The sequence below is a fragment of the Nothoprocta perdicaria genome, unplaced genomic scaffold (assembly GCF_003342845.1).
Source record: "Nothoprocta perdicaria isolate Ctin4 unplaced genomic scaffold, notPer1 scaffold_165, whole genome shotgun sequence".
Classification (NCBI taxonomy): domain Eukaryota; kingdom Metazoa; phylum Chordata; class Aves; order Tinamiformes; family Tinamidae; genus Nothoprocta; species Nothoprocta perdicaria.
In genome coordinates, this window is record NW_020454816.1 from 1,523,036 (window position 1) to 1,536,681 (window position 13,646).

General features: G+C 50.9%; 1 protein-coding gene across 3 annotated transcripts in view; it reads right to left on the minus strand.

Annotated features, from left to right (window-relative positions):
* WWC1 (WW and C2 domain containing 1) overlaps window positions 1–13,337 on the minus strand; it is a 58,871-nt gene extending 45,534 nt beyond the window's left edge. For 2 of the 3 annotated variants that reach the window (XM_026035697.1, XM_026035696.1), the window contains exon 1: window positions 13,207–13,337. In XM_026035697.1, coding sequence (XP_025891482.1) covers window positions 13,207–13,325 — 119 coding nt within the window. In that variant the 5' untranslated portion in view covers window positions 13,326–13,337. Of the gene's footprint in view, window positions 1–5,624; window positions 5,685–13,206 lie in introns of those variants that run through there. The other variant, XM_026035698.1, reaches the window with a different exon arrangement.
* Between the last annotated feature and the right edge of the window lie 309 nt (window positions 13,338–13,646).

Consider the following 13,646-nt stretch of genomic DNA (forward strand, 5'->3'; position numbering starts at 1 on the left):
CAGGTTCCTCCTTTGCACTACACGAGCTGCTCTGCACACGCTGTGAAGCTGTTAGCTCTACTGGCTTGCACATTGGGATTCCCTCAGAGAGCAACAAAAAAGCCTCTTTCTTAAAAACCAGCCTGTTGTCAGTGCGATTCCTGAGTCTGGGTCACCCACAGGTGACTGCGGAGAACAGGTTGGTCCCGGGTAGGGGGAGACCCACTTCAGGCCCAACCCCATGGGCAGTGGAGCTAGGCACAGAGCCGGGCTTGTCGCACCCCTACAGAGCAACTCTGTGTCACCCATCCTTGCCCTTCAGTCCTGCTCTCCCCTTCCACATCCTCCCACCCCGTCAGAACTGCTCTAGTTCAGTAACACAGAACTACACAGATTTTTCCTGCTGATTTCATTTACAGTTGAGTTGGGGGCTCTCTGCATTCAGCAGCCCATCGAGGACAACGAGGAGCATCAGCACCAGGGACCAAGGGACAAAGTGAAAAGGCTCCTTGTGGCTCAGGATTAGCTCTCTAGCTGCTCATCAGATGGTGGAGAACAAATTCTTAGGTTTGTTTCATCCGTTGTGGAATCCCAACTAAAGCCAGTCCTCCCAGACAGCCCGCCTGGCCTGGCCTGCCTCRCCGTTGCATTCCCATTCATGATTCCTTACAGATGAAGGCCACAAAACTCTCCAGTTGGGATTTACAGGCGCCAGCTCAAGCCAGTCGTGCCGTACAACCCCTTCCCGCCAGCCAGAAGGGGCGATGCCCCGAGGACACCCCAAGGAGCCGTTTGTGGGAGCTCCAKGCGGCCAATGCCGCCCGCTGCCACGCGGCCGAGCCGCGCGCCGCCAGCCCAGGAATGTGCTCGCTCACTGCACCTTTTCATCCCGATAAGGATTTTCAAGGTCATGTTCACTCCCCTCCCGCTCCTCCTCAGCACGAGTGAAATTCCAGGCATGCAACCCTGGGCCCGAGGTTACATTCCCACCCCCGGCRTCGCCGGGAAACCGGCACAACCTGTCACATTCCTGGGCACTAATAAACCCCAGCAGGCCTGTTGACTCGCAGCCTGCTACCTGGGCTCGCAAACACCTTTCTCCTGTGAGCAAACACTGTGGGCTGCACCTGCCTCCACGGAAGGAGAAGAGGACAAGCCCACAGCTCAGCACATGACCCGCAGGATTAACTGCTCCAAATTAACCGTTTCATACAGAAAACAGATGAAAAAGGACCAAAATCTAAGTGATGTTGTGGGACGAGGCAGGGGGTGCAGCCGTGCGCTGCCCGCTCGCGAATCCCCCGCGCTCCCAACGTGAGCTCATTCCACAAGCTGCCAGGCACGTCCGCGCGGCCCCAGCGCCGCGCGCCATCGGAGCGGGGAGTTTGTCCTTCACGGCACGCACGGCGCTCTTTGTGCCGCGTGCCTGGAGACGGCGGCGCGAGCCCCGGCCGTGGAATGCGGGCGGCGTGCCGGCCCGCACGGCGAGCACAAAGCGCCGCCCCGCAGCCGGGCAGCCCGGCGCACAACTTGCCTCGTGATGCTTAAACCCTGCTTCCTTTACTTTATTCCAGCCACCTGAAAGCCCAATGTATAGCAGGACATTTCAGCCGTATGCTTTTCTTGAGCTATGAAGATTTTAATACGGGAAAAGATATTGCAGATGATGGGTTTTGGAGGGAGCTCCATATCAGAGCCAGCAGTGCTGCCCGCCCCAATGCAGCTCGCTACCCAAGAGTTTAATCCCGACACAAGGGCCTCCGGGCTCGCCGGCATACCGGGAATCCTCTGTTCCTATGGCAGCAGCCGCTCCTGGGCGGCTCTGCGGCGCGGCCGCGCGCCTGCCAGATGGAGACCCTGGGCTGAGGTATTTAGCGGGTGGATAATGCCGCGCACGGCAGCCTCCGAGGCGCTGCCGCGGCCCCTCACGCCCCTGCTCTGCCTTCGGGAGCACCTCGTGTAGCTCCCGTGCAATTTGCTACCCAACTCGGGTTGTTAACAACCGTCTTCACATAACCCCACGCGAACCACCCAAACAGCTCCAGAGCGCAGTCCAAATTTGCAGTTCCCAAGTGCCCTCCTTTGTCATCTTGTTGCCACCAAGCACTAACTGCCAGGCTGAGTAAGAAGCAGCACAAAGCACTCAAGTGGGAGGACAGGACTGCCCCGGGCACTGCAGCTCCCCAGGGAGCAGCTTCCCAGAGAACAGCCCCCCTGCCCGCTGCGCATCACACCCTGCTCCCGGCATCGCCTGCTCTGCGAAGAGCAACTTCTGCTGCTTTTGATGCATATTTTTAGATCTTCCAATACGTGGCATTATCAGCAAATAAGCTCCACCTCTTGAATTCAGTTGGGTTTATCCTCATAGCAGCATTCCAGGCTACAGCAATCCTAAGGGATCACATGCTACACCTCAGGCTGTACTTACACAGGGATGTTCTCTACAGCAGACTTGCCTGTTTGTACATACTGGACATTGCCATTTAAACTCTTTATTCTTGAAAGCAAACTTCAGATTAGAAGGATTTTATGCATTTTGTGCATAGGACACGAAACATTTTTAATATTATTTAGGGATTGAGTGACCCRGGCCATAACGCATCTACTTCCACACGTATATCTCCCTTCCCTGCAAGTCAATTAGCAGATGCACATGATTAACAGACTAACTCTTTAGTTGTATGCAAAGATATGAGCAGGTCAAAATAAGCTCTTAAAATCTCATATGGATTGAAGTACATTGAGTTCTTCCAGGAAGGACAAGAAAAGAGAAGGCATTCCTCTCTCTCTCTCAAAAAAAAACATACTTAAGACTCAAATTCATTAACTCAAGAGCTACAAACACCTCCTTCACACACCCACCTTTTTCACATCAAGCTCCTAACTACCTGGACTTATTAAATCACCACCTCTGGCCTTCCAAGCTAAGCCCTCCACCAGGAGCTGTCCTCACTTGTGGGGAGATGCCAGCTCCAAGCCAGGCCTCTGCCTCGAGGCACGTACAGACGTACTGACCTCCTGGAGGCGCAACCAGAACCTCAGTTGAAATTTAGAGGACAGGATTCCACACAACAGGATAGAGTTATCAGTCTCCTGCACTGCAAACCATGACCTAAATTCATCTCTGCATAACTGATATTACTAGAAAATACATCCTTCCCAAGTGCTCGGTTGCATTTCCCCCTTCTTACACCCAAAGAAAGAATATTTTTTTCTCTCAGATACATACAATTTTGTTCCAAAGTCTTGGAAAAGAATTATTTTTAAGTATCAGTTTTCACAGTCCTCACAACTGCCACAAGATAAAGAGCACATGAAAGTGAAGACCCATTCTACGTGTTATTCAGCAGGGAAAAACTTGGCACAAGCCACTTAGTCACAAGAAAACAAAGCAGGCACAGAGGGGGAAGTGCTATCCGAGGCATCGTCCCCAGGGATGCTCCCTACCTGCCAGGGGACACACAGTTTCAGAGAGGGACCCTGCTGAGCTGGGAATAGATCTTGCACCCATTACAGCCAGTGCTGTATCCAGCAGCCCACTGGTTTCTTATTAGGTTGCTTATTAGGCCAGGAATCACATAAATTCAAGGTTGAGTGGTCTAGTCCCAGCTGTAACCTGTTCAGAACCTGCCGTGGCTCCAAGCACACACCTCTAGCTGCTGTCCCAGACACTACCTAAAATACAGGAGCTGCTCATTTTCCTCCTTCTCTTCAAGGCCAAGCTGTGTTTAATGGTTCCTTCACTGTGCCTTGCACCCAACTGTCCTGAGTGCTCAGAGGTTTGAGTCTCTTCCCAGTGGGAATATCTGGCCAGAATCCAACTTAACTGATTGGGTAATTTTTTCCAATGGAGTTTTACTGTATCATCAATTATACTGATTTCAACCCAAGAGCTGATCAATATTACCAAGGCAGAATTCTCAGACTAGCAGCTCAGCTAAATAAGCCATCGCCAGTAGTCTAGCTGGTACAATGGGCCTAGCAAAGCCAGTCTGAAACCCCCTGGCCAAGGAAATAATCCTGCTGCCCTTGTCCAGCACCTTCAAAATAACCCCCACACTGATCCAGGGCAGCAATTTGCTATCCACCTCCAAAACGAGCCGCGAATCTGCTGAATTATTAAAAGCGCATTGCAGGTCTTGGTAGGCTCCTCCCTCACAGGAATCACGTCCTTGAGTCCCTGTCCTCTCACTAACTGCCAAATCAATGCCGTAGCAGAGGCCTCTATGGATGCAGGGGACATTTCCGAAACGGCACTGCCCAAGATGAAGAAATGGAAATCATTTCAATGTCATCTTATATTGATGACAGCATTGCAGAGAAGTTGAGGAATGTTTCTCCAGCCCCCAGTAACCACACACGGAGTCCCTCCGAAAGCCAATCCGCAGGCAAAACGGTGCCCTCCATGCAGGCGCACACAAGGGACAGAGCGACATCCAGAGATGAATAAACACTCTTTGAGGTGTCACCTTCGCCGAGGACTTGGAGCAGATGGAATTACAGCCCACAGCACRGCATTAAGAATGCAGCAACCTTTGATATTTAAGTCGTCTGCTTTGAAAGGCGAACGGCAAGCGACGCCGCTGCCTTACTGACCCCACGCCCACCACTGCGGTGCCGGGCAAGCTCACTGGCTCCATCACAAGCCTCAGGACTTTGGGGGGTTCACAGGAAGGCTACTCGCTTAACAGGCCCCTGCTGTGCATCCACACAGGCCTTGGATATTTCAACTAACAGAAATGGAGCACAGAGGAGGGGGACGGGGTCCCGGGAGCCAGCGGGCTCACGGGGCTCCCACATGTGCTCGAATGTTGGCGCACCATCCAGGGCAGGGAGCTGAGCACGGCTGGCCTGCTCCAGCGTTGGGAATGCGGCTCCTGCTCAGCCCTCCGGCCCAATGCCAGAGCCAACAGCACAAGGGACCCGAGGGCAGGATTAGCGAGGTGCTACAGCCGCCACCAAGCTCTATGGCCAGGCTTTTTCGCTCCACCACTAACAAGTGCTCAAGTAGTTGCAATACTGGAACCAGAGTCAATCACTTCTGGTTATTAAAACAGGGGAGAATCAAACTGACACCCTACCCAGGCCCTACCTTTACATAGAGCTATGCAGACAATAAGTTCACAGTTTGGCCCAACAAGAAAAACAGATGTCACGAGCACTCAGTAGGGCTCACAAACATCAACAGCTTCATTAGTGAATTAGTAATGTAACTTTGTAAATATCATTAAGGTAAAATGTTTACTTCACAGAAGGCTTAAATAACCTTTAAGCATGGTCACAAGAGCCACGCAACAGCACTACCAACCTTGCGCGGGAGAAGGAAGAAGCAACCAGCACCGAGGAACAAAAATAACTGAGCACTCTAAACAGCAACAGAAAAGCATGAAATCACAGTTCATTAGGATTGAATCCTAGGACACTAGGATTAAAATAACATTTCAGCCTGTCTTCAGCAATATACTCAATAAGATGCATTACTACTGTCACACAGAGATGTTGCCACACATTTGCTTAACTTTTCCAGCAAAGCAAATGAGAAGCAAATACGCGTCTCGAGATTTTTCTTGAAGTGATCTCATTTGAGGTATTTAATCCAAAATCTATTCTGTAGACTCGACACTGTGTTCTTGATAGTCACATACCAAATGCGAGTGTGAAGAAACATTTACCAACACACAGCACTCCCTCAGAAGCAAGCGTCACAGGCAGCCTTCCAAGCAGAAGCACTATAGGTGTGAATTACACCCAAATGGCTTTCATTTGTGTTACTACTTGGCCAAACCCTCAACAACTCCCACCTGCACAGGAGCTCATCTGCAGCAGCTGCCCTCCTTTCCCAAGGATTCCCAATAGCAGCCACACAACAGCTAGAATGACAGAATATGGTTTCATATAAGACCATCTCTTTCCACTGCCAGGTACCTGCTGCCTGTTCACATGTCTACACGAGGGTGTCATCTGCAGGATGGCCAGCTGTGGTCACGTCTTCCTCTAAGATAGGAGGAGGGAAAAGAGCTCTGGGAAAGAAGAACTCAGACAGCCACCCTGAGGCAGAGACCATTGCCCATACTCAGAAAAAAGATCCTCAGTCCATCTAAAGCAGTGAAGACAACACAATTTATCTGAATTACCATGCAAAACAGGAGATGGTGCCTATGAAACCTAGCATATCATAGCAAGAGGTATGGGATGGTAGCTACCAACCACCAGACAAGCAGGATATAATGAGGAAACGCAAAACATCGCCAGCTTCAGGGAGCACAGGGGCATTTACAAAGGCTCTGTGCAAAAGAAGCCTCAGCAGAGGACTTGATTTGCAAGTGCATGAGTCTGAGATGCCTCATGCCACCCTTCTGCAAACGACCAGCTCACGCTCCTACACATGTTACTCCTCTCTTTACTCCCCTACATTATTCTCCCCATAAAAAAGGGCCATAAAAAGGAAGAGAAAGGAGCACCACAGCCACCTGCCTAGCAAGCCACCAGGACACGAGCAGCTAAGCTCCAGCAATCCCCAGATGCGATGGCAGAAAGAGGGGCCAACATGGAAAAGTACACAAGTTCAAAGGGCAGCACAACAAAATACACCTCTCTGGATACCTCCCCAGGTTGGATGCCATCTCTAGTCGAGGTGGAGAACAATCTTTCTTCATGCAGTAATTAGCTGGCACCAAAAGAGGACCTTGGGACACTCCACCCCTCTAATCTCCTCACTAGGAGACAGAGTAGCAGGAATCAAAGCCATAGGAAATAGGCACTGGAAGAAGAGACAGAGACTCTAGAGGAAACCAAGCTTCCAAATTCCAGCAATACAGCAGCCACCAAACAGCCATACTGACAGAAACTGTTCCTAAACACGAAATATGCTTTGCTCATACGGGTAAGAATAAACACCACCTTAACAATGCAGCTTGAGTGACCTCACGACACAGCCTGTGCTCCTGAAAGGCAGATTTGCTGACAATGAACCCTTGTGGGAACTGCTGGGTAAAAGCAATCCATGGAGAGCTCAAGGGAGCCAAGGACTCGTGGACCAGAAAGATCAGGCTGAAAAATGTGACAGTGATGACAAGAATGTTGTGACTCCACAGGTGACCATCACTAAAAACCTAGAGAGACTCTAGTCTTGAGGAGCTGCTCTGTACTCACAGCACAGTAGAGTAGCACTGGCATGAGAGGACTATAGGAAAGTTACCTGCCAAAGGTCAAGATTTAGAGCTCTAGTAGCAGCTTTTCTATTATTAAGCTTTTCCAGTATCACATTCTAGCCCGGTTTAATAGATTATTCTTTCACAAGGAATTTCAGTTTATTAGACTCTGCTGAAGAAGAACAGGAACCAGAAGGACATGCTCCACTTCAAAAGAGCACCAAAGGAACATGGTTCTAAGCTAAAGCATTGCAAATTAGAGGAAAATAAACACAAATCGAGGGGTACATAGATCAGCAAAACTGAGCAGTCAATTCAAACCTGAACTAAGACAAGGGAATGACAATCATGAATTCTGGAAAGACAACACAGTGATGTTATAGGTCAGGAAAAAAATCAAGAGCATTTTCAGGAAAAGAATCTCTCTCCACTACTTTTTCCCCCCTCCCACATAAGAATTAAAGTCAACTTCCAATCAAGGCAGACTATTCTGTGTTACTTCTTTGATACTTAGACCTTGCACTTGGCAAAATACCTATTGAAGGCACCAAAAAAGAAAGAAAGAAAAGGTAAAATTGCAAGTCTGATGTACTGCCTTGCTAACTGAAAAGTGGCTTAGGTTGACTGGATGCAAAGCTAACTTGAAGGAATTTCAGAAAAACCTAGAGGACAGTGACTGAGGAACAGAAATCAATAGGAAAGCCTCCTTTCCCATTCTGTGTGCAGTACAGGTCATCCCTAATTACATCTATTATAATCTTAAAAATACTTCCTTTCTTAAACTGAGTTTGGAAAAAAAAGATAGGTCTCTACTACACAGAAATTAGTTCCAAGTAACAGCAGTCAATGAAACTGCAGCCCCTCTATCCCCTCACTCTTCACAGGGAGCCCTGGGAGATTGGAGGGAATTCCCAGGCAGCTGCTGCTGAAGGGCCAGGAACAGCAGGTCCCAGACTAGCCGAGTCCCCTGGACTTGTCAACCTAAGCAGCATAAGCAGCAAGAGCAGAGCCAAAGCGGAAGCAGGTGTTAAGGAAGAGGTGGCAAAGGACAGGGCTCAACAGCCAAGGCCAGTCTGAAGAGCACTGCGACTCAACTGCTTTTAAAAACTCAGATCATCTGACAGAGCAGTCATGTCAGATGCACCAACACACGGCCTCGGGAACCTGAGCACCCGAGGTGACCCACAACGCACGATGCTCCATGGCACAAGCACCATGGGAGGCTGAGGACCTGTGCCCAGGTAAGGGCCGGCACAGAGGCAAGCGGAGCTTTGGGCTCCAGCGCATTACGCCACCAGCAAGCAGGAGGCCGCGCTCTCCTAACCCTTCGTGCTCTCAGCAGCCCAAGGTGACAGGCACCTCCCTGCTGGGTTCCTGCTGCCCTGTCCCATCCGCCTGCTCACGTGTCTCCTCCTTGCACTTTCACCGTTCCTAGGGAGCTCCTCAGCCAGCAGAACATTGGACTCTAGGCCTCGCAAGGACCACAGGAGCCTCTCTGGAGGCCTGGATCAGAATGAGCAACTGCCACAGTGCCAGCCCAGGGAGGCCACCCAGCCCTGAGACACTTCACAGGACATGGGCAACATAACTAGCCAAGCTGCAGTAAAGGTGATTTAATTAAACACATGCAATTATCATCTCCCCTCATCCTCTTGGAGGCCATGTGGATAAGCAGCTCCCAACAGCATCCTCAATTAACCTTTCAAGCGGCCGCAGCACCCAGAAGATGATTTGGTTGCTTCTGTTCTGGCCACRGGAGAGCCGGGCAGGCTGAAATAGCTGCCAGCCCTTGCTGGCCGCCCCTCGCTCTGCACACAAGGCTAGCGCGGGGTATCGCTGCACCTCAAGTCATTGCGGGGCACTAAGGCAACAGTTCTCACTTAAGATTTTAATCCAAAACAGTTAAGTAACAACCATAGATCTCTTCTCTGCAAAGAACATATATGAATAACTGCCTCTTGCAGATCAATACCATTTATTGCTTACTTGAAATCAATAAAGCTTTTCTCCAGAGTGAATTCTTTAAAATGCTCAGGAGGTATTTCTGAGAACTAAATAGTCTCACCAAACAATACCATTAGTCCCAAACCATCAGCTTGACACTTCATCCAGAGAGCACTTTATCAGGGCTAATTAATCCCCACAGCTCCTCTCCAAGATGGGCAGAGCAATTTATCCATTTCTAAAACGTGCTGGGTATTTATGTCACTGTGCAGCAGAAGCCACAAGCACTAGGATAAACACGCAGTGCCAAAGCAAGCAACCAAAGCATCCACAAGCGGGGAAAACCTGGAGGACACAGCCAGCTGTAGCACTTGGCTTCTTTACATCCTCCTGCTACACATGAAACCTCCTGTGAATAACCCAAGAGTCTTCCAGATGTCACTTGACTGGATGAGTGGCAGTGAAAAGCAATTATTATTCTATTGGGAGCAGTTTTGCCTGTTGTTTGCTCAGCCAATTATCTATGCATGTAACTTAAAAACAGGGGAGCGAGGGAAGCAGTCACCACAGGGTCTGTGAACAAGAGCTCTTCATTTTATTTGAGCAGTTAAAGCTAAATCTTCATTACCACAAGCACGCTGACCTTGCCAGAGCAGGAAGGAGAAATTTCTAAACACCACAATTTATAAGAGGTTCTTCAAAAAGGACTTGGATAATTAACCACAATTCCCCAACATACATTAAAAGTTGGCTGAGCTGAACACCGATTTTCATTTTATTCATGATCCGTAAGGAAATAAAAGAATCCCCTCAGCTGCTCCGAGGTCAATGCCCACCTTCTCCCTCAGCACGTACACGTGTAAACTCCATGGTGATGCTCTGTTGGAAGGAACCATTGCTGCTCTTTCCAGCTCTGCTTCTGAGCACTAATCGAGCTCACACAACAGAGCAAGGAAGGAACTATCTCAGAAAGGTGCTCCAGTCCTCACTGATGGTCTCTTCCAGCACGGGGCTTGTCTTAAGAGTCTGAGAAGAAACACAAGGTTGGTTTTCATAATTAAAGAGGGCTGAATGATTTCAGCTCCAATTCTCCTGTTCCAGTTACACGTTCAGTCAGCATCAATTCACCCTGGAAAAATCCATCTAAAAAAAAGGAAAAAAAAACTGCTTCTCCCACTATGCCTGGAAGAAGAGTCATGAGAACACAACTGGAGAATGGGACAGGTTATCAGGCCAAACACCAACTGCAGCTAGAAAGCTTTAGGGTTACCCTTAAGGAGGAAAAAACACCCAACTAATCAACCAACAACATTCTATCCTTATCCAAAATAGGGAGAGGGAGGAAATACCCTAAAAACATGCCAAGCTAGGCAAGTGTACGAGTGTGCACCCACGTGCTTCACCCTAAAGAACCCAAGAACAGCACACCCTTTGGAATACGCATCCCGAATCTCCATGTGTGAGGAAAGCAGATATCTCATTTTGACCATTCCACTATTTCCTATTGACGCAATTCTCGATTCACAGCTATTTTTAAGAGCAGATGCCAGCTGGCGCTAACATATTTCTGAGACATCACTCTTATTTGGTAATCGAAGATGCAGCTTATAAGGCAGATATAGCCCCTGCGTTAAGAAAGCAGCCGTGACACACAACATGTTATACCAAATGGTACCTACTGGTGCATGACTCTGAAATACCGCGTGGGCTTCTAAAAGCAGGAATGACAAACTTCTTCCCCTGTTCAATTAGGTTTTGTGTCCCATTAGACTGCCTGCAAGTCCTGAAATAGCTAACGTAGCTAATGAGGGCTTTAAAACAGAGCCAGTTACTCAAGCTTCTTTTTACAAGGGAAAAAACAAGTACAAAAAAAAACCCCAGTAGTCGGGCATTTTGCTAAATACACTCCAGCACTTGAGCTGCCTGACTGCTTCCTAATCCCAAATTACTGCTCAGGGTAGACTTTTTTTCCTCTTTTCCCCTACACTCTAATATGGGTATAGTCATGGTTAAGATACAAAAATTAAACTTAACCCTCTGCAGGTTGCCTTGAATGCTTCAAAATGCACCTGCTTCTCAGGACCCCTATCTCACAGGGTCTGCTGCCAGCCAAGGGCCTGTCCTACCCTTACCATTCATCTGAAATGCCCCTAGAGGGGAACAGGTTGCCCCCTTCTTGCTAATTTAGTTACAAAAGCCTCCAGAACTTTGAAATCCACCTGTGAGGATAAGTCTCTTGCAGCACCATTTCCTTGCACTCACCCAGACAAGCACACAAGTACGTTTCACTGCCAACTCATACATTTTAGGGAACAAGCTCTTCTAACACACTTTCCACAACAASACTAACAAAAAGCAGCCAGCAAGCATATAATATTCCAAGTGGGCATGCAAGTAGAAGCCACCCTGACAAAATGAGATCAACTAGAAATTACCTGTTCCAGCAGTGCTCTGCTCCCACACAGCCCTCTTCCAGCAGATGCTCCATCCGTGTCCATCCCTGACCACCCCACAGCATTTTGGTGATTAAAGCCCCCTTCACACATTGCCTCTGCCAGCAYTGTCACAAAAACACAGGTGCAAGCCTATGCCCTGGAGCCACTCTGCTAAATTAAGCCAAACGGAAAGCTGAATTTAGGGAAGCTTTCAAACCTGTGTCTCCCACCTCCAGGTACAAGTGCTGCTCGTAGAGCAGAGAGCACCCAGGTGCAGTCACTGCAGCACTCCCAGCAACCCCAGGCAGGCRTTTTCCTTTCCGACTTCCCACAGCTCTCCCAAACTTGCAGTTTCACTGCCACATCTCCTAATACCCATTGCTTTCTCTCAGATAGGAGATGTACACAGAGGTTTAAAGCACAGCAGCAATTACACAAACCAACATTTTGCTCGCAGGATCTTAGACACATCTGCAAAAGGCTAAGCCTAGGAAAAAAATCAACTGAAAATACACTACAAAACATCTGTGACTAGCACATACATGAGGACACCATTGCACCRGGCATGATTTGAGCTGCTCAGAAGTTCCCCACCAGCTGTTTTTCATGGACAAGGGTAACTCAAGAGCCTATTTTTCTCAGCATGGCAAAGCAGGACTCGAATCCATGCAGGCAGGAGCATCTCCCAGGTGCTGGTAAAACATCATTTTAGTGGTTCTAGGGTGGGGGAGAGACTTTCCTCAAAACCTGGCACATTTTTAGGAAATTGCGGGGAAGGGGTCAGGACACAGGGTTAATTCAGCCGCTTTTCTCAGTAGCACACCTGGAAGATGACTCAGGTGCAAACCTTGTCAGGCCACGTGTGTTTCTCACCRCACGACCAACACGTCACACGACACAACCCATGTGCACAGGTCCGAGCGCTCCGCAGGGCAAGGGCTCCGCGTTCCCCGGTACTCGGGCACACGCACAAACCCAACACCCATCCAGGTGGCCCTTCCATCTTGGAATTACCCACCAAGGCCAGGTCACAACTTCCACACACCTTTATTAGCCCTAAACAAAAGTCTTTTTTGTGTTTTTTTTTTCCCATCTAACAAGATAAAGATGTTATAAGAACATGCCTAATTAATGCTTTTTATCTACTTCTATGCAACTCCTGAAAAAAAAACTGAAAATAAACCCGTTCTTAGCAATTCCACAGCCACATGACTGGAGGGGAAACCTCTGCAGGAGCCCAGGCCTCCCGCGGGCTATTCCAGGTGCACACGGGACCCCCGGGGCTATTCCCGGGGCACTGAACACTCCTGGAAAGCCTCCCCAGSGGGACAGCCGTTCCCACGCTCGGGGCACGGAACGGGAGGCCGCTTCGCACCCACGGCCGCCCGCCCGGCGCGGGGGTCTCGGGGGCCCGGGCCGCTCGGGGCCGCCGACACGGGGCGTTCGCAGCGCGCTCCCGGGGAGCCGCGGCCGGGCAGGACGCGTCGCTGCCGCGGCGCTCGCCAAGGCGGCCGAGCCGCAGACTTGTTCCCCCCTTTCCCGGACCCGGCGGCACCTCCGACCCGTCCCGGCCGCGCTCCGCGTCCCGCTCCGCTCCGCACTCCGCTCCGGGCTCCGCTCCGCGCCCCGGGCCCCGCTCCAGGCTCCGCTCCGCGCTCCGCTCCGGGCTCCGCTCCGCGCCCCGCGCCGCCGCCCACCTGTCGCGAGGGTCGACCCAGCTGGTGGTGCGGCTGCCGTGGTCGATGTAATAGACCTTGCCGTCGTAGTCCCGCGCCGCCTCCCAGCCCGCGGGCAGCGGCAGCTCCTTGCGCGGCATGGTGCGCGGCGCCCCATGCAGCGCGGCGCCCCGCTCCGCTCCGCGCCGGGCCGGGCCGGGCGGGCGGCGGGGCCGCCCCGGGGCAGGGCGGCGCTCCCGCCTCCTCGCGGCGCAGCCGCCGGGCAGCCTCACGTGCCGCCCGCGGGCGGGGCCGCCCCTCACGCCTCCATTTCCTGCGCGGCGGCCGCGGTCCCGCCCCGGCGCCCCCGACCGGAGGCGACGGAAGGGGGGGGGGGGGAGTGCGGGCGCCGGTTCTTAAAGGCGCCGCCCGCCCAGGTGCTGCTGTAATGCACGTAATAGCGCCGCCCCCCGCGCACACGC